The sequence below is a fragment of the Aotus nancymaae genome, unplaced genomic scaffold, assembly GCF_030222135.1.
Source record: "Aotus nancymaae isolate 86718 unplaced genomic scaffold, 86718_ANA_hifiasm-v0.15.2.pri h1tg000002l, whole genome shotgun sequence".
NCBI lineage: Eukaryota > Metazoa > Chordata > Mammalia > Primates > Aotidae > Aotus > Aotus nancymaae.
The window spans coordinates 56,607,909-56,630,502 of NW_026988413.1; the positions used below are offsets into that span (position 1 = coordinate 56,607,909).

General features: G+C 35.0%; 1 protein-coding gene across 6 annotated transcripts in view; it reads right to left on the reverse strand.

The window, feature by feature from the left end:
* Positions 1–22,594, reverse strand: part of MAGI2 (membrane associated guanylate kinase, WW and PDZ domain containing 2) — a 1,459,815-nt gene that overhangs the window by 347,725 nt on the left and 1,089,496 nt on the right. For all 6 annotated transcript variants that reach the window (XM_064374940.1, XM_021667866.2, XM_064374946.1 and 3 more), the window contains exon 7: positions 3,407–3,464. In XM_064374940.1, coding sequence (XP_064231010.1) covers positions 3,407–3,464 — 58 coding nt within the window. The remainder of the gene's footprint in view (positions 1–3,406; positions 3,465–22,594) is intronic.

The following is a 22,594-nucleotide window of genomic DNA, read 5'->3' on the forward strand; positions in this document are numbered from 1 at the left end:
AATTTGCAGGGGACAGAAAGTGACAGAGTAGGGTAAAATCAGTTATAGTGGTCAAAGCTTGTTCTATTCAGGTTTCTCATTTTCTAGCTATGTAAATTCTCTTCTGCTATTGATTGCTGGAATTCCTATTTGCTTGTCTGTGGCTGAGAGGAAAATGTGTGTTTGTGCAGGTGTGCCAGAGACATTACATTGATTTCAATCTGATGATGACACAGAGCTCAACCTGCAACTTCTGTTCCCAGTTGTTGGTCTACCTGAAGAGAGGTGCTGACTGCTAAGCTGGACCTCTTGTGTCCATGCACATAGGCTTTTTTTTGCTACTGGGTGGAAAGCTGGAATCTTTTTCATATCTTGTAAAGAGTACCTCCAACTGCATGAATGGGTATGTGCTTAAACATAAAAATGATAGCTATACAGAGAATCCATTGCTCATTATCATTAATAGCATTAATAAATCAACATTTTCTCAACTACATATTAACAAAAAGACACTGCTTTGTTAATGGTAATGTTACCAATTAAACATATATAATTCCTTAAGATATTAATGCTATCACTGTAATTATGAATAGAATCTTAATCTAGACAGTTTTTATTTTATATTTATAATACAACGGAAAGTGTTGAGATTGTAACTTAACTTCAACTAGACATTTTACTAATCTTTTGTGGTAAGAAATTAGTTGACTTTCTTCCCCCAACAAAAACACTCTGCATACTGAAAGTGATGAATAACCTCTATTATTACATATGTATCCTTATAGCTTCCATAAACAAGGCTACTATTCAGAACCAATTTATACCTTGTGGAAATAATAGTGTAATAGAGATGAGATACGCAATTAAGCAAACCATGTAAATAGGTATATTCCAATTAAAATACATGACAAGTTTGGTGGGATGGAAGAGATCCCCCATTTCAAGTAATGTATACATCATATACAATAAACAGGTATTTTAATTATGTTTATGAAGTTTTTCAAGAGGATATTTCCAACAAACATTGGGATAATATTCTACTTAACATTGTCTTTAAGTTTGAATTATCTGTTTATTTGTCTCTGTTTTCCACATGGCCTGCGACACCCACACACCTAATTACTGACACTGGTAAACTCTATAAAATTATGTAATGGGGCCAAGACCATGACGAAGAATAGAACGGAATGTAACTCGAAGGAAATTAAACTGTATTTACCCACTATGACCTGTATATACAACCTCCAAATCACTTAAAATCTAAAACTATTAAACATGTCAGCCTGATCTAATTATAGAAGACGTGACTGACTAAATTCTAAATAATTCTCTGACTATGGCTGTGTTACATGAAAAGTGGAGAAATGTAGAGAGAAGTATAATGTAGGCAAACACACACACACACACAAAACATCTGAAATATAAAGATAACAAGGAAAATTTTTGTTTAGGGTTACAGCCAGTGTCCAATTTCATAATGGATTATAAAAGATCTACTAGCAGCAAATCTTCACTTGCAGAACAAACATCTCAATGATTCAAGAAGGTAGGAAGTATAGCTTTTTGACATAGGGGTGTCTTGCCTCTCTGTTAGATGATTAGGACAGAGAAGAAAGGTTTTAGTTAAATTGTTTCCTGCATTGGAAGTTAGCTTGAAAGGAGCTGAATATATGAAAAAACAATCTGAAGAATCAAATTAGGGCAGGGGTCAGCAAACTATGACCTGCAGGAAAAATGTGACCAGCTGCCTGTTTTTGTCAATGAAGTTTTATTGAAACATAGCTGATGTTGCCAATGGTTGCTTTTAAGCTACAACAGCAGAGCTGAGTAGTTGTGACAGAGGCCATATCATTCTCCACCCCAAATATTTGCTATCTGGGTTTTTATGGATTTTGCCAATATACAGATGAAGGAATGGTTCTTATTCAATGATTCTGTCAGGAAATTCACGAAAGATCTGATAAGTCTCACACTTAAATTCTCTTTCCTTACATGGAATTTCCTTGAATATCTAATGTAATAGGCTTAGATACAGTACAGTTTGATTTAGTGAATTAAGATAAGCCAGCATTTATTTGAAACATGTAATATTTATTTAGGAACTGTAACTATGTTATTTAAAATATAGGGTTACTTTAATTGATCATCAGTCTAACGGGACACAGAGGGCTTATAACTATTTACAAATGATCTCTCTTTATTTTTGCAGTTAGAGATACCTCTGTGTATTTATCTTACATTTTTGTATCTATTCAGTGTCCGTGTGACACTATACATTAGAGACTATGCTAGAAGGTTGCATGTGGCAAATGAGCTCAATTCAACTTGACTGTGAATCTGGAAATGACTGACTGTGGAGCCAAAACTGGGGCTTTTCCAAACAAAAACGATGGGTGAAAGTATTCAAGACAAGTGATCCTGAGGGACATACTCAAAGGCAAGGAGCACACAGATTTTACTTATCTGTACATCTCCAGTGCCAAGAAGGGCTTGACACCTAATAACAGCTCAGTAATGGTTTGAATATTGTTAAAAAAACAATTTAGCACTAAAGCTAATCTGTAATCCTTGACTATCTATAATTACTGTTAAACAGAATGTGGTTGTAGAAAACAAAGTAAGATCTTAATGAACAATGTGAAGTCATTTGGTTTTCAAACTCTGTATTTCTTGGGTAGTGTTTCCCAGGAATATGTAGGCTTTGTTACACACCCAAATAACTTTAGGAACATTATACAATAGGTAAGAATTAAAAACAATTGTCTACGGGAAAAGAGAGTTCTAGAAAAATTAATCACATATTTAACTTTTGAAAATTAAGAATATGACTTATCTCCCAAGAAAAATATGTATATGTAATTTAACTCCAAATGGGTTATTTATTCTGAATAAAAGGATGCATGGGGGCGATAATTCACACCATGACAAATTATTACAATGTAACCTCCAATAGGTACCATAGAAGTCCAATGTACTGAAAGAATACTGTTGATTTGGAATGATGTCCTAAAAAAAAATTCTAAATTTTATTTTATTTTTCAACTACAAAATATGGCTGATTTATTTAATTGACTTTGAAATCTGTTTTAATAGAACATCTCGTTTGCACAACCAGTAAGCTCCCAACATTTTGATTGCAAAATGAAAGGCATTTACTTTGATATCTTTAATTATCACTCATTTAGAGGACAGTGTGAAACACACTTTTTCAATTGGTGTTTTAGAATCGTTGAGTCAAAGGAAGGGAATGACAAATTAGCCAGCTGGAGAGGAAACAGCTAGCTAGTGCTGCTAGTCTTGGTGGATACTTCAAAGTAAGATGAAAGGGAAATGAAGGGGCTGTTAGCCACACATGCTCAATAAATAAAATACTAACATAATTTCACAGCATATTAATAACAAGTTAATATCACACTTAGAGACTTACTCAACATAATAAGTGCCATAAATGGGATCATCGATTTTTTCCCAGCCATATGGAAGCTCTGAAAAATAAAGAGTTATTTCTTTCAGTTAATAAAGAACAGATATCACATTTTCTAATAAAAAGTAATATAATTTAATTGTTCATGGATTGCAGAAACAGTCTACCAAAGTGGAACAAAGCATTCAGAGTCAGCAAGAAATTTCAGAATATATTATAGAAACTATAAGAGGCACTGACTTGAAAATTGGCAGTTAAAACACAGAGCTCTCTTCTCTGCAGATACGCTGCTGGGTCTAGCCATTTATCTCATGAGAAATAGTAAGATGGCATGTCATCACGTTATCACCATTTAGTGCAATACAGAAGGCAAATCGCTTTCCTGAAAGTGCATATGGTTCTCTTATTTATCTGTATTGCTAGAGGAGTATTTCAGGACAAAGACCACATTTTCAAAATATATTTCTGAGGATAGCAAATTGTTTCTGATGACTAAAACAAAGCCATTATAAATTCTCAATTGATATCCCACTATTTGAGATGGTTAGCTTGCTCTTACTCCATCCACATAGGTCAGAATTTAAACGCTGCCAATGTACTCTTTGGGCATATTTAAAACTAAGCTCTAAAATTGTGAACATACTTTCCTTAATAATATAGTTCATATTTTCAAATCTCCATGGCTAATTTTAATTCACACATACACATATTTTAAAATATCAGCAATACTATAAATCCTATTATAGGTAAACACATGATGTCTGAAAACTAGGCTTTACTTCATAATACTGTTTTCCAAATATGCCAAGGCTTTATAATTATTAACTCCTTCAAATATGAAGAATATTGTATTTTCTTGATAGATATGAATTTTTACGTATATAGAATTTGAAACCTAACATGTATTGACATGTTTAAATAATGTATTTCAGTGAAGTTTAAAAGTTTTATTATTATAGTAATAATACATATTACTCTTGACAAAGCACAGTTATCAAAAGAAAACTGGAATTATCTGCAACCCTGCCACCCAGAAATAACCACTTTTAACATTTTGGTGAATATCCTTCAAATAATGTTCTATGCATATATGTGCAAATACTTTTAAAAGAAATTACATCATATGGTGCATATTACTTTTATAGCCTGATATTTCTACTTAATAGAATATCAAGGATGTCATTCAATGTGAATGTGTGTTACTGCACAATATCATTTTTAAGATGGCAACAGCAGTAGTCTGCAGCATGGCTAGAAACTGTGTAATTCTATCATTTTTCTATTATTGAACGTTTGGGACTTTCCAGTTTTTACTTGTCATGTGTCATCTGTATTGGACCTACTAAAATGTAAATCTTCTATCATTTTTCTATAATATAGTATGGGCAAATTCCTAGATGTGAAATTTTGGATCAAAGGACATGCATCTTTTTATTGTTTTTGACATAAACTTGCCAGATTTCCACTTTCCCACTCACTAAAAAGTACTAATTTATAATCTCACTGAGAATGTATGAATGATTTTGTTTCTCTGTACCATCAGATTAAATAGAGATCCACGATTCCTCATCCAAAACTTTTAGGAACATATATGTTTTAGAATTTAGATTTTTTGCAATTTTAGAAAGTTAACAGTGCAAATGTGTTCTCTTTCATAACACTCTAAGTAGAGTTGGGGAAAGCAGTTTATAATCTAACATATGAGTATTTCTGCAGCCAAAGATATGATTCATACTAAGAAGGATACCTTAATAAACTTACAGCACCAAATTTTTGAGCACCTGAAGAAATCTTTCTTTCAGAAGGATAATAAGAGTAAACCTTTAGTGAGTATTGTCTGTGGTTTGAATACTGACAGATTTTCTAGGTACTAACTCATTTTATCATGCCAACTCAGGACTCAAAAACCTTGTACTCTAGTTCCAGTAAGCTTAACTAATTTAAATATCAATTCAGAAACTCTATCACAGCATAAACACCACTTAATTTAGATTAAGGAGAGTAACTATCCAGATGGTTTTCACCAAATCCCCCAAGCTACTGGCAAATTCATCTAGTAAAAAGGAACTCATTTGACAAGTATCTACTGAGTGCCTTTTATAAACAGCTCATCTAAAACCTTTTTTATAAGCAGCTCATCCTAAAGTAAAATAATATACAGAGGTCAGCAATTAATATTATGCATATTTATTATTCATTTATTAATATGGTTCAATACAGGGATATGTATTTATAAGAGGTTTAATAGCTTATACATGTAATAATATATAAAACAATCATGTTCAATAAACATAAAGAGTAAAAGCCTAACATAGTTAACTTATGAATACAGTCCTACTTCTTCATGCCGATGCCATGTGGAAGCACTTCACGGTCAGTCTGTACAATTATCTTTTATAAAGCAAATGATTCCTTCAGTTTATTTACTAGTTCCAAGCAACGTATCCCAGAAAGGCAGAGTTCAATGATTCTTTATCTTTGTCAGATTTACAATGCCAAATTTCCTGGGTACAATTTATTATATATTATACTTTCCCACTTGCCATCAAGCAGTCCTCATCCATATTTAAGGGAGAACCTGCTTTATTTTTCATAAGATATCAATATATTTTGTTTGTTTGTTTCATATTTCCAAAGTAAACTATTATTGCATGCTAAAACAAAATTATATATTATAAACATTTGTATTTTAAAAACTGTTAGGGGTCCTAGACTCACTTTGAGGCAAAATTATATACTAGTTCTAACCTACTGTTACAAAGAGCATCATTTGTTTCATTTTGAGTATTTTCAAGAAACTAATGGAAGAACTTTACAAGAAGCCAACAACAGATACATGCATTGCTTCATTTGTAGCAGAATGGATGTAAAAATATACAACTAATGTTTTAAAAGGTACTTGTATGTATGTGTATATATTAATGTGTACCTGTATGTGTTGGCATGTGTGTGTTTGTGTGTATTTCTCTGAGATTTTGCTTCAAAAACAAAGAAACATTTAAGCTAGAATGTTAATGAAAAATCACAATCTTCACAAGTTTTTCTTCACTCGTAAAAAAAGACAAGTCATAAAATAAACGTTTTAACTTTATACACTGAAGAGTACATATTTAGATGATGAAAAACTAAGAAAGTTAAGAATTATCTTTCACTGTGAAAATTAAGCTATTTGGACTTGGATTAGTTTTAGAAAAACAACTGCTGCTTCTTTAAATTAAGCTAACAGATGAGAAAAAGAATTTCCAACATTGTACTATTTGCCCAATCAGACAAGCATGTACCTTGGAGCTTTTGGGTCCTAGGTTATTTAGAATACTGTATTCAACAATACCTGACAAATCTGTGGATGATTAAGGTCACACTGATGAAAGAATAACATACACTATGTAACAGGAAAAATAAATACTTGAGATCAGCAAGGTTAATGCTGCATTAAGAACTGTTTTAATTGAGATTTTCTTCAGGCCATGGAACGATGGAGCAAATGCAGTGATGAAATATTCCTACCCTGAACAATGTCTAGATTAATTTGCAGTCAATCATATCAGCTTTGTAAAACTGGAATAAAAACAAAAGACTAAACACGCACTCAGTTTTGCCTGGATTCTGCCACAGTTAACATGCTATATATTTTTAATTGTGCTCCCCAAATATTATTTTATTTACTTACGTTTTAGTCAGGTACATTTTCATTACAGAAAACAGAGACCCCTTTATGCAAGCTCAATTTTTAGTCTACAAATGGGAAACTTGTAGAAATCCAAGGACAATAGTTTTTTATTTCTTTTCTTTCTTTCTTTTTTTTGATGGGATCTTACTGTGTTGCCCAGGTTGACCTTAAATTCCTGTGTTCAAGCAATCCTCCCACCTCAGCCTTCTGCATAGCACAGACTACAGGCATGTGTCCCTGGCTGCAAAGACAGTATTTCTTAAGGAAATGGAATCCACATCCTAGAAAGCTGCAAGGAACCTAGCATAAATATCTCAAGATATCTCACAAGGATCCATTTGGTCTCTTTCATTGTCTGTCTTTTGAACTACAGTATGTCTTTTATTTTGTGCATCTGTGTCTTTCTCTTGGTTCCTTTTCACTCTGGGCATATTGTTCCTTCTCTTCAAGTGACTGGCTACTTCTATTTGCTCATCTTGCATGTGTCTTAGAATAGCCACCTCATACCTGGCTATATGTTGTTTTTTAGCTCAAGAGCTGCTATCAATACTTTATTGTCTCAGTTTCCTAGTTCAGTATCCCATCTCCACAAAGAATTCATTGGCCCAGTTGATTTTCTTCAAAATAGTTCCAAGTTACTTGGTTTGGTTGAGCAATGTGATGGCTGCCCTCCAATCAACAATCTACCTACAGATTAATCAGATATGGCCTGGGGTGTGTCCCTTTGGAAGATACAGAGCCTGTCCAATCAACAAGCTATGGACGGGAAGTGCAACAAACTTGTATTGTAAGAAAAATAGTTTTAAAAATAAACATTTCAATAGCATGAAATAGATACTGAATCTTCCAAATAAATAATCTAATGCTTTATAAATAACATTTCTAACAATAGCTTTGACTCAAGGTTAACATCAGTAAGAAGATATCCACACTCTGATATTGTGCACTGAGAAGGGCGCCTCTATAGTATACTTGCCAAAAATAAATAATCTTATGTGTGTTTATTTAACAGTTGGGGTTCCATTGTGTTGCCCAAGCTGAACTCAAACTTCTGGGCTCAAGCAATCCCCTTCCTTCAGCCTCTTGAGTAGCTGGAACCACAGTGCACACCACTGTGCCTGGCCAGGAATGCCACTTTGATCATGAGAAATATATAACAAACTCAAATGGAGGGACATTCAATAAAGTAACTGGCCAGTACCCTTAGAAAGGATCAAGGTCATGAAAGAGTAAAAACAGACTAGGATATTATCACAGAGTAAAGGAGAATATGGAGACATGATGACTAAATGCATTGTGGGATAATGGACTGGATCCTGAACCAGAAGAAGGACATTAGTGGAGGAACTGGATAAGATTGGTAGATTAGTTAACAGTCTATATGGATGCTCATTTCCTGGGTTCAATTATTGTACTTATGAAAGATGTAAATGTTAGGGGCAGCTAAGTGGGAACTATGTGAAACCACTTTGTACTATGTTTATAACGTTTTAGAAGTCTAAAATGCTTCAAAATGAAAATATTGAAAAACCTAGGTCGCTTACTCTTACTATTGATTAGAGGGCTTCTACTCACTATTTATTTATTTTAAAAACCTTATTTTTTCAACTTTTACTTTAGTTTCAGTGGGGTACATGTGCAGGTGTCTTATTTGGGTATATTACATGATACTGAGGTTTGAGGTATGAATGATCCCATCACCTAGGTACTGAGCATAGTACACAAGTTAGTTTTTCAACTCTTTTCCCCCTCCTTCCCTTCACCTTCTAGTAGTCCTAACTGTCTATTATTGCCATCTTTATGTCCACCAGTACCCAATGTTTAGCTCCCATGTATAAGTGAGAACATGTATTATCTGATTTTCTCTTCCTACATTAATTTGCTTAGGATAATGGTCTCCAGCTGCATCCATGTTGCTGCAAAGGACATGAATTCATTATTTTGTATGGCTGCATAATATTCCATGGAGTATATGTACCACATTTTCTTTACCCAATCCACCATTGATGCGCACCTAGGTTGATTCCATGTCTTTGCTATTGTAAATAGTGCTACAGTAAAAATATAGGAGTGCATGTGTCTTTTGGTAAAATGATTTGTTTTCTTTTGGGTTTATACCCTGTAATAGGACTGCTTGGTCAACTAGTAGTTCTGTTTTAAGCTCTTTGAGAAACTGTCAAACTGCTTTCTATATAAATATTCCCCTTTCTTTGCAGCTTCACCAACATCTGTTGTTTTTTGATTTTTTATTAATAGCCATTCTAACTGGTATAGGATGGTATATTTTTTGTGGTTTGAGTTGCATTTCTCTGAAGATTAGTGATGTGGAATAGCTTTTTGTATGTTTGTTGGCTGCTTGTACGTTTTCTTTTGTGGAGTGTCTGTTCATGTCTTTTGTCCATTTTTAAATAAAGTTATTTGTTTTTTGCTTAATTGTTTAAGTTTCTTATGGATTTTGGATATTAGATCTTTGTCTTATACATAGTTTGCAAAAATTTTCTCCCATTCTGTAGATCTTTTTACTCTGTTGATAGTTCCTTTTGCTGTGCAGAAGCTCTTTAGTTTAACTGGGTCCAACTTGTCAATTTTTGTTTTTGTTGCAATTGCTTTTTGAGGACTTAGTCATAAATTCTTTCCCAAGGCTGATGTTTAGAATTGTGTTTTCAAGGTTTTCTTCTAGGATTCTTATAAGTGTGAGGTCTTATACTTAAGTCTTTAATTCATCTTGAGTTATTCTTTGTATATAGTGAAAGGTAAGGGTCCAGTTTCATCCTTCTGCATATGGCTAGCCAACTATCCCAGCACCACTTATTGAATAGGGAGTCCTTTCCTATTGCTTATTTCTGTTGACTTTGTAAAAGACTAGATGACTGTAGGTGTATGGCTTTGTGTCTAGGTTCTCCATTCTGTTCCATTCATCTATGTGTCTGTTTTTATACCAGTTCCAAGCTGTTTTGGCTACTGTAGCCTTACATTATAGTTTGAAGTCAAGTAATGTGGTGCCTCCTGCTTCATTCTTTTTTGCTTTGGCTATTTGGGCTTTTTGGGGGGATTCCATATGAATTTTAGCATATTTTTCTAATTCTGTAAAAATTATATCAGTAGTTTGATAGGAATAGCATTGAATCTGTAGGTTGCTTTGGGCAGTATGGCAATTTTAGTATTGATTCTTCCAATCCATGAGCATGGAATGTTTTTCCATTTGTGTAATCTACGATTTCTTTTAGCAGTGTTTTGTAGTTTTCCTTGTAGAGATCTTTCACCTTCTTGGTTAGACGTATTCCTAGGTATTTGTGTGCGTGTGGCTATTGTAAATGGAATTGTATTCTGGATTTGGCTTTCAGTTTGAATGCTACTGGTTTATAGAAATGCTACTGATTTTCGTATCCTGAAACCTTGCTAAAATTGTTTACCAGTTCTAACAGCCTTTTGGCAGAGTCTTTAGTATTTTCTAAGCATAGAATCATATCATCAGTGACGAGAGATAGTTTGACTTATTTTCCTATTTGGATGCCTTTTATTTCCTTCTCTTGTCTAACTGCTATGGCTAGCAGTTCCAGTACTATGTTGAAATGGAGTAGTGAGACTGGGCATACTTGTCTTCTAGTTGTCAAGGAGAATGCTTCCAGTTTTGGCCCCTTCAGTGTAATGTTGGCTGTGGGTCTGTCACAGAGGGCTCTTATTATTTTTAGGTGTGTTCCTTCAACACTTTGTTTCTTGAGAATTTTTATTATGAAGTGATGTTGGATTTTATTGAAAGGTTTTTCTGTGTCTACTGGGATGATCAGACATTTTTTGTTTTTAATTCTGTTTATGTGGTGATTCATATTTATTGATTTGCCTATGTTGACTCAACCTTGCATCCTAGGAATGATGCCTACTTGATCATGGTGAATTAACTTTTGGATGTGCTATTAATTTAGTTTGCTAGTATTTTGTTGAAGATTTTTGCATCTATGTTCACCAAAAATACTGGCCTATAGCTTTCTTTTTTCATTGTGTCTTGCCAGGTTTTGGTATAATTTCACACTTTATTAATATGAAATCAGGTACATAGAACACTAGATTCATTTTTATAGAACTGAAATTTAAATAAAATGAGAATGTAGGATTTTTGCACTTATATTCTTGCTTTATACTGTGTTATTATTATTTTTGAGACAGAATCTCACTCTGTCACCCAGGCTGGAGGACAGTGGCACAATCTTGGTTCACTGCAACCTCCACCTCTTGGGTTCAAGTGATTCTGATGCCTCAGCCTCCTGAGTAGCTGAGAATACAAGCAAGCACCTCACACTCAGCTAATTTTTCTGTATTTTTAGTAAAGACAGGATAGCACCATGTTGGCAAAGCTGGTCTCCAACTCTCGACCTCAGGTGATCCACTCGCCTTACCCTCCCAAAGTGCTGGATTACAGGTGTGCACCACCATTCCCAGCCTTGTGTTGATGTTTTTCAATAGCTATATTCAAGAGAATGATTTTTAATTTTGCTATTTTACCTTTTATTTATTTTTCTTCTGTTGTCTGTCTTTCTCCTCTCTGGTAAAACTGGGTAAACACAACATTCATGTTTAAATGCAGCTGCATCCTGAGCCCTAGCAGTAACAGATTCAGCAACAGGGGTGCTAAATCTAGAGTCAGGCATTGTTCCTTTCTAAGGAGGCAGTGTCTTGTATGGGCCACAACAAGGATTGTTTATGTAAATTCACGTAAGGTTACATGGAGGTTGGTTCTGGTAGGCAGACCAGAATGGACCTCCTAGTCCAGGAAGGCAGACCGATTTAGAAATATGCAATGTACTAAGATATTAGAGACAGAGGAAGAAATCAGAAACCATATCTTTCGACCCTGTATTACTTTATATTGACTAGTCTTTCTTTAGAAAAAAACAAAAATTGAGGTTCTTGTTTTAGAGGTAATGACTTTCAAATAGAAAATAATATATAAAATTTCCATAGGTTAAATAATGTAGTATATAGTATATTATATGATAATAGCTAATTATCACATTAAAATCTTTTCCTACAATATTTTAGATTTTTGCTGTATAACTAGTATACAAATTGGGAAATATAACTAAATTTTCCTGTAAAAGTTATACACCTTTTGCTCCTATGTGGTCTTTAGGAGTTTTAGGAATCCTTAGTACAAGTGAGATTATTAAAATATGAAATATATTTTTAGAATTAACAAGAAAAGAAGGAAGAGAAAGATAATTGTGCAAGAATAAAATATACAATAGATGACTTTTTGCTAACAAACTGTATTATATCTTTGTCTCTTTTCCTTTATGCAAAATTGCATTTGATACTGTAAAAGTAAATCCCACACACATTCTTTTTCTTAAAAAAAAAAAAAAAACTAATTCCACACATTAATGAAATCTCACCACAGTCCCATTACCTTATGTACAGGTAAAGCTAGGGCTGTAGCCCTTCAGACTTTTTCCATGTATCAAGGCTCCAGTTTGCTCCTCTTTACCAGAAATCTTTGTTCCTTTTAGTCAAGAAAACAAACAACTAAACCAAAACCAAAGAAAGAACTAAAAAACCTAAAACTGATCACAGAAAATGTTGCTCCTATACATTCCACTCTCTTTCATTTTTCTCAGATATTGTGTATGTGGAGGAGCACAAACCCAGTCACTATCATGGAAATGTAGGCTATAAAGTCTTTATTTATGAGCTCTGGGTATTGGAGATTTACTATTTTTACAGTGGAAAGAAAAACTAGCTGAGATGTATTCTACAGTGATGATATTTAATTCATATTATCAAGTGGAGTCAACCTGAGTACTTAATTACACCATATTATAATAAAATATTAAAATACTGAAATGATTTTATGGGCTGGTTGTTGATGAAAGATGTGATTGCACAGAAAATTTCAAATACATTTATTCCTTAACATATCTTACCAAATTTAAATAGAAAATGGATGTGATTTTCTTGGCAGCTACTGATGCATGAAAAAAATATGTACTCAATAGTATTTTGGGGATTCAGGGGCTCTTTACTATCTGGAGAAAAGCTGTGAACTTTTGCAACACTAACTTACATATGATATCTATGTATTTGAGATGGTGATAAGAAGTGGTGGCAGAAAAGCATGGCACTACAAAGGATGCTGTCTGGTAAAGACTTAGCAAGGGTCACCTTTGGTTTAAGGCTGCAAGCGGCATTACAAGGTCAAAACATGATGAACCCAGTAGGTCTTTGTCTTTATATTTCTAGTACTCTGCAGAAAGGGCTGGCTACAAAGAAAGATTTGGGAAGCAACTACATGCGGAAGACTTCAAAATATGCATCTCCAGTTTTAACATCAATAAGCCTGTGTTAATCCACCCATCCATCTATTTATCATCATCATTAGCCACTTAAAAATATTCATGTAAACATTCTGGACTCTTATAGTGTAAAGGCTGACATATATATTTTAATCTCTCTACTTACTCCTTAAAAACGGTAAATATCTACTAAGAGAACAATAAAGGCACCCATAACCTACATCTACAACATAATGAGGAGAAACAAAATACTATGAACTCCAAAAGTTATATGTAAGTAGGGACGTGAATGCTCCAATCCAATGCAGCCAGCTAGTGTCATAGTGGAAACTGTGCAGAAAGGAAGGGAGGGTCTAGCAGGTTTGAGGTAAGGTGGAAAAACAGAAAAATCATGCTCAGAAAGGTAAATTCCCATCCCAAGTGAAAAAATGTTTCTCACAAACCTGGTTGATCAGAACACAACTATGAAAAATTGAAAGAAAGGTGTTTGAGAGTGAGTAGAATAACAATCTTGGGAAGGCCCAGCTTCTGAAGAAGAGGAGATAATATTAGTGGCGGGGGATGTCCCTGGGAGACTTGGTTATGAAGGAAAAGAGTATGAGATGAATATCAAGTATCTGCAGATAAGTTCACAAGACACACCAACTACTCTTCCTGAAAAAAAAAAAGGCATCCACTGAGGAATCTGTGCTTCATGAAAGCAACAGAAGAGGGTGCTCATGAACTAAAAAAATGTAGTAATCCACCAAGTCCTTTACTTTTGCTTACATGAAACTTATTGCTGGTCTAGGAACAAAAGGGATTTCAAATAGAACAACAAACAAAAGCAGACAATATTTATAGAAAGTTACTATAAGAAAATAATCAGAAAATGACAACCAAAACAATTCAGCTAATGAAAATTTTCCTCAAGAGAAAACAAAAACAAAATTGCAAACAATAAAATTATAATGATACCTACAGATATTTTAAGACAAATATTCATAAATAAAAACACCACTTTGAATAAAATATTTAAAAGCTCTGAACATTAATGGACAAAGAACAGACAGATAGTAAAAGAAAGTGGACAAAAATGATGAAATAAAAATTTAAAAAAATCTAGAATGATTAAACCACAAGCTGCCAAAGAGAACATATGTTGAACTTAAAATATAAGGACTACTGAGGAAAGCCATGGCAATAGCCAAGATAATGTAAATGAAATAAAAAGATAAAAAGAATCAGAGTAGTCAATAATACAGAAGGTAGGCAGAGATAATCCAGCATATGTATGATTGGAATCATGAAGAAGAAGAAAACATAATAGAGCTAATACATAAAATTGCGATCCAAGAAAAATTTTCAGAAATAAAACAACTGTATTTATATGTTGAAAAGGGTTTCCATATAGCTATAAAAACTGTCCCCAAACAGTCAATTCCAAAATACATACCAGTAAGTCATTAGACTTTAAAAGATAGAGAAAACATGGCTAGAAGATAAGCTCCTTATAATGGAAAAATCAAATTAACATTAAATCTCAGGAAGAACATACACATGTAGAAAACAGTGAAGCAGCATTTTAAAGAGACTCAAAGAAAGTTTGAGCCAAGAATTTTATATTCAGCCAAATTGTACTTCAAGTATCATTATCACCCTCTACTATCATGTATGCAGACACACACATACACACACACACACACACACACACACAAACACACATCCTACATATAGTCCATTCTACCCAAGAACCCTTCCTGACACATACCTACTTAATTAAACCAAGCTACTCAAGCAAGAGATAATTTGAGGCAAGGACTAACAGTAATCATTCAACACATTTCATTGTAGATCTAAGTTCAAAGGTGTGGACAAAAGTAGAAGAATAATTTGTAAATGTCTTATGTGTAGACAATATGGAAATAATGTAATTAAAAAGGAGATGAGAGGGAAAAAAGGTAGAATGGCCAATGAGCTCATGGACTGTTGCTTAGGCAACAGGTGGGAGTCAACGAATATCGTCTAAAGTTGACAAGTGAATAAGGGGCTTAAAAAAGTTATCAGTAAAAAGGCAAACATTAGAACACAAATGAAAACCATCCTACATACCACAATAAATAAAAATAAAGAAAATAAGCCATATAGAGAAATAAACAGTCAAAATATAACACGGGCAATAAATAAAATATGATAGAGTTAAAACCAAACATAGAATTGAACGTAATTTACCTTTCTTATTAACATTTTCTATTTGGCTTATAAAGAAAAACCTGACTCCATCCTGTAAAGATGGCACACATTTTAGCTTTCTGAGAAAGCTAAAAATAAAGTTTGGGCAAAGATAGGCCTGACAAATAGGAAAAATAAAACAGGGTTTACAGTCTTTGTATTAGATGGAAGAATTCAAGTCAAAAGCATTAAATATGACAAGGAATCCTACTTTATAACAATAAAGGTCACAATTCATAATGCTCTGCAACAGTTATCAATATTTGTGTGCCAAATAATATAAACCACCTTCACAAAACAGTAATTACAGGAGTTGTGAGGAAAAATACACTAATAAGAAGCACTTTGACTATTTTCAGTCTAAGAGAGATAAAGTTGACAAAATTATAGATATGGAAGAACTAAATAACATCTTTAATTAGGCAGATCTTTGGCTCTTATTCCCTTTCTTTCCAACCATCTTTCTTTCTCCAATTTGATATTCCAATAATAGAAAATACATATCCTTCTCAAGTATGTATGAAACAGTCTCCAAAATTGTATATATGTAAATTACAAAAAACTCTTAAGTTTCACAAAGCAGAAATAGTGCAAACAATAATCTCTGACCGTAATGCAATAAAATCTAGATGTCAGTATGAAAATTATGATCAAAGAAAATTTCTTCCAGAAATTAACTTCCAGAACTCAAAATAACTGAAAATTTCTTCCAGAACTCAAAATAACTCTAGGTCCAAAGAGGAAATGTAAACTGAAATTGCTTATTTTCTACAATGAATGAGTAAAAATAGTAAATAAAAAATCTATAACACACAATTAAAACAGTGACCAGAGGAAATTTTATTACACACATAGAAGAATGGAAATAATGAAAGTAAATTTACAATTTAAAAAGCTATAAAAAGAACAACAAAGGAACCTCTACAGACAACACACACACACATACAGAAAACAAATAATAAAAGCAAAAATGAATATTGTTTAAAACAGAAAAATAGTAACACTAATAAAATGCTATTTCTTTTTTTAAAAAAGCAAGATAAACACTAGCTACCTTAAGATTGAAAAGAGGTAAGTCATATGTAACAAAGTAAGAAGTACCAAGAAGGAAGCAATAATAAAAATAAATAGCCAACATTTGGAAACAACCTTAAGTGTCCATCAACAGATGAATGAAGAAAATGTGCTATGTATATACAATGGAGTACTATTCAACCATAATAAAGAATGAGATCCTATCACTTGCAACGACAACTAGAAGGCATTATGTTAAGTGAAACAAGCCAGAAAGACAAATGTCACATGTTCTCATCCAGTTTTGGGAGCTAAAACTAAAAACAACTGAACTCATGAATATATAGAGGAGACCGATGGTTACCACAGGCTGGTAAGGGTCATAGGGGAAGTGGAGATAGTTAAAGGGTACAAAAATACAGTTAGATAGAATGAGAGTTAGTATTTCATTGCATAACAGGGTGACTATAGTCAACAATATTTTATTGTACATTAAAAATATCTAAAAGAATATAATTGAAATATTTGTAATACAAAGACACATGAGGTGACGGATATCCCATTTATCCTCACTTATTATGCATTACATGCCTATATCAAAATATCTCCTGTATCCCACAAATATATGCATATGCTATGTATTCATAAAAATAAAGTAATACCTGGCACAAATGTATGCTAACAATTTTTTTTTTTTTTTTTTAGAGACGGAGACTCATTCTGTTGCCAGGCTGGAGTACAGTGGTGTGATCTTGGCTTACTGCAACCTCAGCCTCCCAGGTTCAAGTGATTCTCCTGCCTCAGCCTTCTGAGTAGCTAGGACTATAGGCAAGTGCCACCATGCCCAGCTAATTTTTTGTATTTTTAGTAGAGACAGGGTTTCACAGTATTAGCCAGGATGGTCTCAATCTCCTGACCTTAGGGATCCACTGCCTTGGCTTCCCAAAGTGCTGGGATAACAGGCGTGAGCCACTATGCCTGGCTCACTAACAGAATTTTAAAACCTGAATAAAATGGCCAATTTCTTAGAAAACTAGAATTGATGAAAATGAGCCCCACATAACTAAATTAGACAAGTTTTTAGTCGATTTACCATAGTAATCTCCAAGTATACAGTAAACAAATGAAACGAGATGAGGCTAGGCGCAGTGGCTCACACCTGTAATCTTAGCATTTTGGGAAGCCAAGGCAGGAGACCACTTGAGGTCAGGAGTTTGAGACCAGCCTGGCCAACATGGTGAAGGCTTGTCTCTACAAAATATATAAACATTAGCTGGCTGTGATGGTGCGCATCTGTAATCCCAGTTACTTGGGAGGCTGAGGCAGAAGAATCACTTTAACCCGGGAGGCAGAGGTTGCACAAAGCCGAGATCGTACCACTGCACTCCAGCCTGGGCAACATATGAGACTGTCTCAATTTAAAAAAAAAAAAAAAGAAATGATGTGAGTACTAGGGGTAAATTCCTTTATAATCCAGGTATGAAGAGCAGCTTTCTTACGATGATTCAAACTTGACAAATTTAACTACATAAAAACAGAAAAGAATATCTTCTATAGCTCAAAATACCATAACTAATACTAAAAGATGAATGATTAACTGAGAGAAAATATTTGTAACATATCAGTCAGTGATAAAGAGCTACCCTCCTTAATAAAAAACTTTTTTAAATAGAAGCAGGGAGAAACCCTAATAACCTAATAGAGGAATATGCAAAAGCCAGAAACAGAGAGTTCACATATGTATATACAAATAATGAAACATCATTCCCTATCAGACACAAAAATTCAAAAGCTTGCTGGATATCCAAGATGGCTGAATAGGAACAGCTTTAGAGTGCAGTTCCCAGTGAGAACGCAGAGGGTGAGTGATCACTGCATTTCCAAATGAGTTTTTACTGCCCACACACCAGGAGATTCCTGGGTGGAAAAGTGCCATGATTCTCCAGCACATTTATTTAAGCCGGTGTGGTAGGTTTCCACACAAAAACTCACACAAATCTGGGCGGCCGTTTCAACTGGCACCTGGAACACCTGGGAGACAGAGTCACCCATTCAACTGAAAAAAAGGGGGATGAAATAGGGAGCCAGGTGATCCGGCTCAGCGGGTCCCACTCCCACAAAGACCAGCAATCTGAAACACTCTGGATTGAGAGTTTCAGAGCAAGCACAGCTGGACCCAGGATGGTCCAGTTCTGTGAGAGGAAGGGCATCTGCCATTACCAAGGGAGTCCACCAATACCAAGGCAGTCCACCATTACTGAGGCAGTTCACCACTACTGAGACAGTCCGCCATTACAGAGACAGTCCACCATTACCGAGGCAGTTCTAACTATACGTCTATAAACAAAACTGCAAGGAAGTTCACATAGCAGCTGGGCAGAGCCCCTGGCAGCTCAGCAATGCCTCTGCTGGCAGACTGCAAATAGGCTACCTCCTCGTTGGGCAGGGCATCCCTGAAAAAAAGGCAGTGGCACACCAGGAACTTAAAAATAAAGCCCTACCTTCCCAGGACAGAGCACAGGGGAAAAAAGGTGGTTATGAGTTCCTCTGCAGCAGACTTAGACATACCTGCCCAGCAGCTCTGAACAGAACAATGGAGCTCCCAGCTCAGCACTTGAGCTCCTATAAGGGACAGACTGTCTCCTCAAGCAGCTCCCCAACCCCCATATATCCAAAGAGACACCTCATAAAGGAAAGCTCAGGCTGACTTCTGGCAGGTGTCCTTCTGGGACAAAGATAACAGAAGATGAAACTGCCAGCAACTCTTACTGTTCTGCAGCTGCCAAAGGTGATCCCCAGGCAAGCAGGGTCTGCAGTGGACCTCCAGCAGTCCTACAACAAGAGTTCTTAACGACCTACAAAGAGACTTGACTCTGACATAATAATAGTGGAAGACTTTAACACTCCACTGTCAATATTAGACAGATCAACAAAACAAAAAATTAACAAGAATATCCAGGACGTGAACTCAGATCTGGACCAAGCAAACCTAATAGACATATATAGAACTCTCCACCCCAAATCCATAGAATATACATTCTTCTCAGCACCGCATCACACCCACTCTAATATTGACCACATAATTGGAAGTAAATCAATCCTCAGCAAATGCAAAAGAAGAGAAATCATAACAACCAGTCTCTCAGACCACAGTGCAATCAAATTAGAACTCAGGATTAAGAAACTAACTCAGAACCGCACAACTTCATGGAAACTGAACATCTGGCTCTTGAATGTTGACTGCATAAACAATGAAATGAAGGCAGAAATAAAGATGTTCTTTGAAACCAATGAGAATGAAGACACAACATACCAGAATCTCTGAGACACACTTAAAGCCGTGTCTAGAGGAAAATTTATAGCAATAAATGCCCACATGAGAAGCAAGGAAAAATCTAAAATTGACACCATATCATCAAAATGGAAACAGCTAGAGGAGTGAGACCAAAAAAACTCAAAAGCTAGCAGAAGACAAGAAATAACTAAGATCAGAGCAGAACTGAAAGAGACAGAGACACAAAAAACCCTTCAAAAAATTAATAAATCCAGGAGATGGTTTTTTGAAAAGATCAACAAAATAGATAGACCACTAGACAGATTAATAAAAAAGAAAGAGAGAGAAGAATCAAATAGATGCCATAAAAAACAATAAAAGGGATATCACCACAGATTCCACAGAAATACAAACTACAATCAGATATTACTACAAACAACTCTATGTACATAAACCAGTAAACCTGGAAGAAATGGATAAATTCCTGGACACATGCACCCTTCCAAGCCTAAACCAGGAAGAAACTGAAACCCTGAATAGACCAATAACAAGTGCTGAAGTTGAGGCAGCAATTAATAGCCTACCAACCAAAAAAAGTCAAGGTCCAGATGGGTTCACAGCTGAATTCTACCAGACATACAAAGAGGAGCTGATACCACTCCTTCTGAAACTATTCCAAACAATCCAAAAAGAGGGAATCCTTCCCAAATAATTTTATGAGACCAACATCATCCTGATACCAAAACCTGATAGAGACTCAACAAGAAAAGAAAACTTCAGGCCAATAGCCATGATGAACATAGATGCAAAAATCTTCAATAAAATACTGGCAAACCGATTGCAACAGCACATCAAAAAGCTTATCCATCATGATCAAGTAGGCTTCATCCCAGGGATGCAATCCTGGTTCAACATACACAAGTCTATAAACGTAATTCGCCACATAAACAGAACCAAAGACAAAAACCACGTGATTATTGCAACAGCTGTAGAGAAGGCCTTCGACAAAATTCTACAGCCCTTTATGCTAAAAACCCTCAATAAACTAGGTATCAATGGAATGTATCTCAAAATAATAAAAGCTATTTATGACAAACCAACAGCCAATATCATACTGAATAGGCAAAAACTGGAAGCATTCCCTTTGAAATCTGGCACTAGATAAGGATGCCCTCTTTCACCACTTCTATTCAGTATAGTACTGGAAGTTCTAGCCAGAGAAATCAGGCAAGAAAAAGAAATAAAAGGTATTCAATTAGGAAAAGAGGAAGTCAAATTGTCTCTATTTGCAGACAACATGATTGTATATTTACAAGACCCCATCGTCTCAGCCCCAAATCTCCTGAAACTGATAAGCAACTTCAGCAAAGTCTCAGGATACAAAATCAATGTGCATAAATCTCAAACATTCCTATACACCAATAACAGACTTAAAGAGAGCCAAATCAAGAATGAACTGCCATTCACAATTGCTACAAAGAGAATAAAATACCTGGGAATGCAACTAACAAAGGATGTAAAGGACCTCTTCAAAGGGAACTACAAACCACTGCTCAAGGAAATAAGAGAGGACACAAACAGATGGAAAAACATTCCACGCTCATGGTTAGGAAGAATCAATATTGTGAAAATAGCCATATTACCCAAAATAATTTATACATTCAACACTATCCCCATGAAGCTACCTATGACCCTCTTCACAGAACTGGAAAAAACCACCTTAAACTTCATATTGAACCAAATGAGAGCCCGCATAGCCAAGTCAATTCTAAGCAAAAAGAACAAAGCTGGAGGCGTCATGCTACCTGACTTCAAACTATAGTACAAGTCTACAGTAATCAAAACAGCATGGTACTGGTACCAAAACAGAGATATAGACCAATGGAACAGAACAGAGGCCTCGGAGGCAATGCCACACATCTACAACCATCTGATCTTTGACAAACCAGACAAAAACAAGCAATGGGAAAGGATTCCCTGTTTTAATAAATGGTGTTGGGAAAACTGGCTAGCCATGTGCAGTAAGCAGAAGCTGGACCCCTTCCTGACACCTTACACTAAAATTAACTCCAGATGGATTAAAGACTTAAACATAAGACCTAACACCATAAAAACCCTAGAAGAAAACCTAGGCAAAACCATTCGGGACGTAGTCATAGGCAAGGACTCCATGACTAAAACACCAAAAGCATTGGCAAAAGAAGCCAAAATAGACAAATGGGATCTAATTAAACTCCAGAGCTTCTGCACAGCAAAATAAACAATCACTAGAGTAAACTGGCAACCAACAGAATTGGAAAAAATTTTTGCAATCTACCCATCTGACAAAGGGCTAATATCCAGAATCTACAAAGAAATAAAACAGATTTAGAAGAAAAAAACAAACCCATTCAAAAGTGGGTGAAGGATATGAACAGACACTTTTCAAAAGAAGACATATATGAGGCCAACAAACATATGAAAAAATGCTCATCATCACTGGTCATTAGAGAAATGCAAATCAAAACCACACTGAGAAACCATCTCACACCAGTTAGAATGGCAATCATTAAAAAATCTGGAGACAACAGATGCTGGAGAGGATGTGGGAAAACAGCAACATTTTTACATTGTTGGTGGGAGTGTAAATTAGTTCAACCATTGTGGAAGACAGTGTGGTGCTTCCTTAGGGATCTAGAAATAGAAATTCCATTTGACCCAGCAATCCTATTACTGGGTATATATCCGAAGGATTA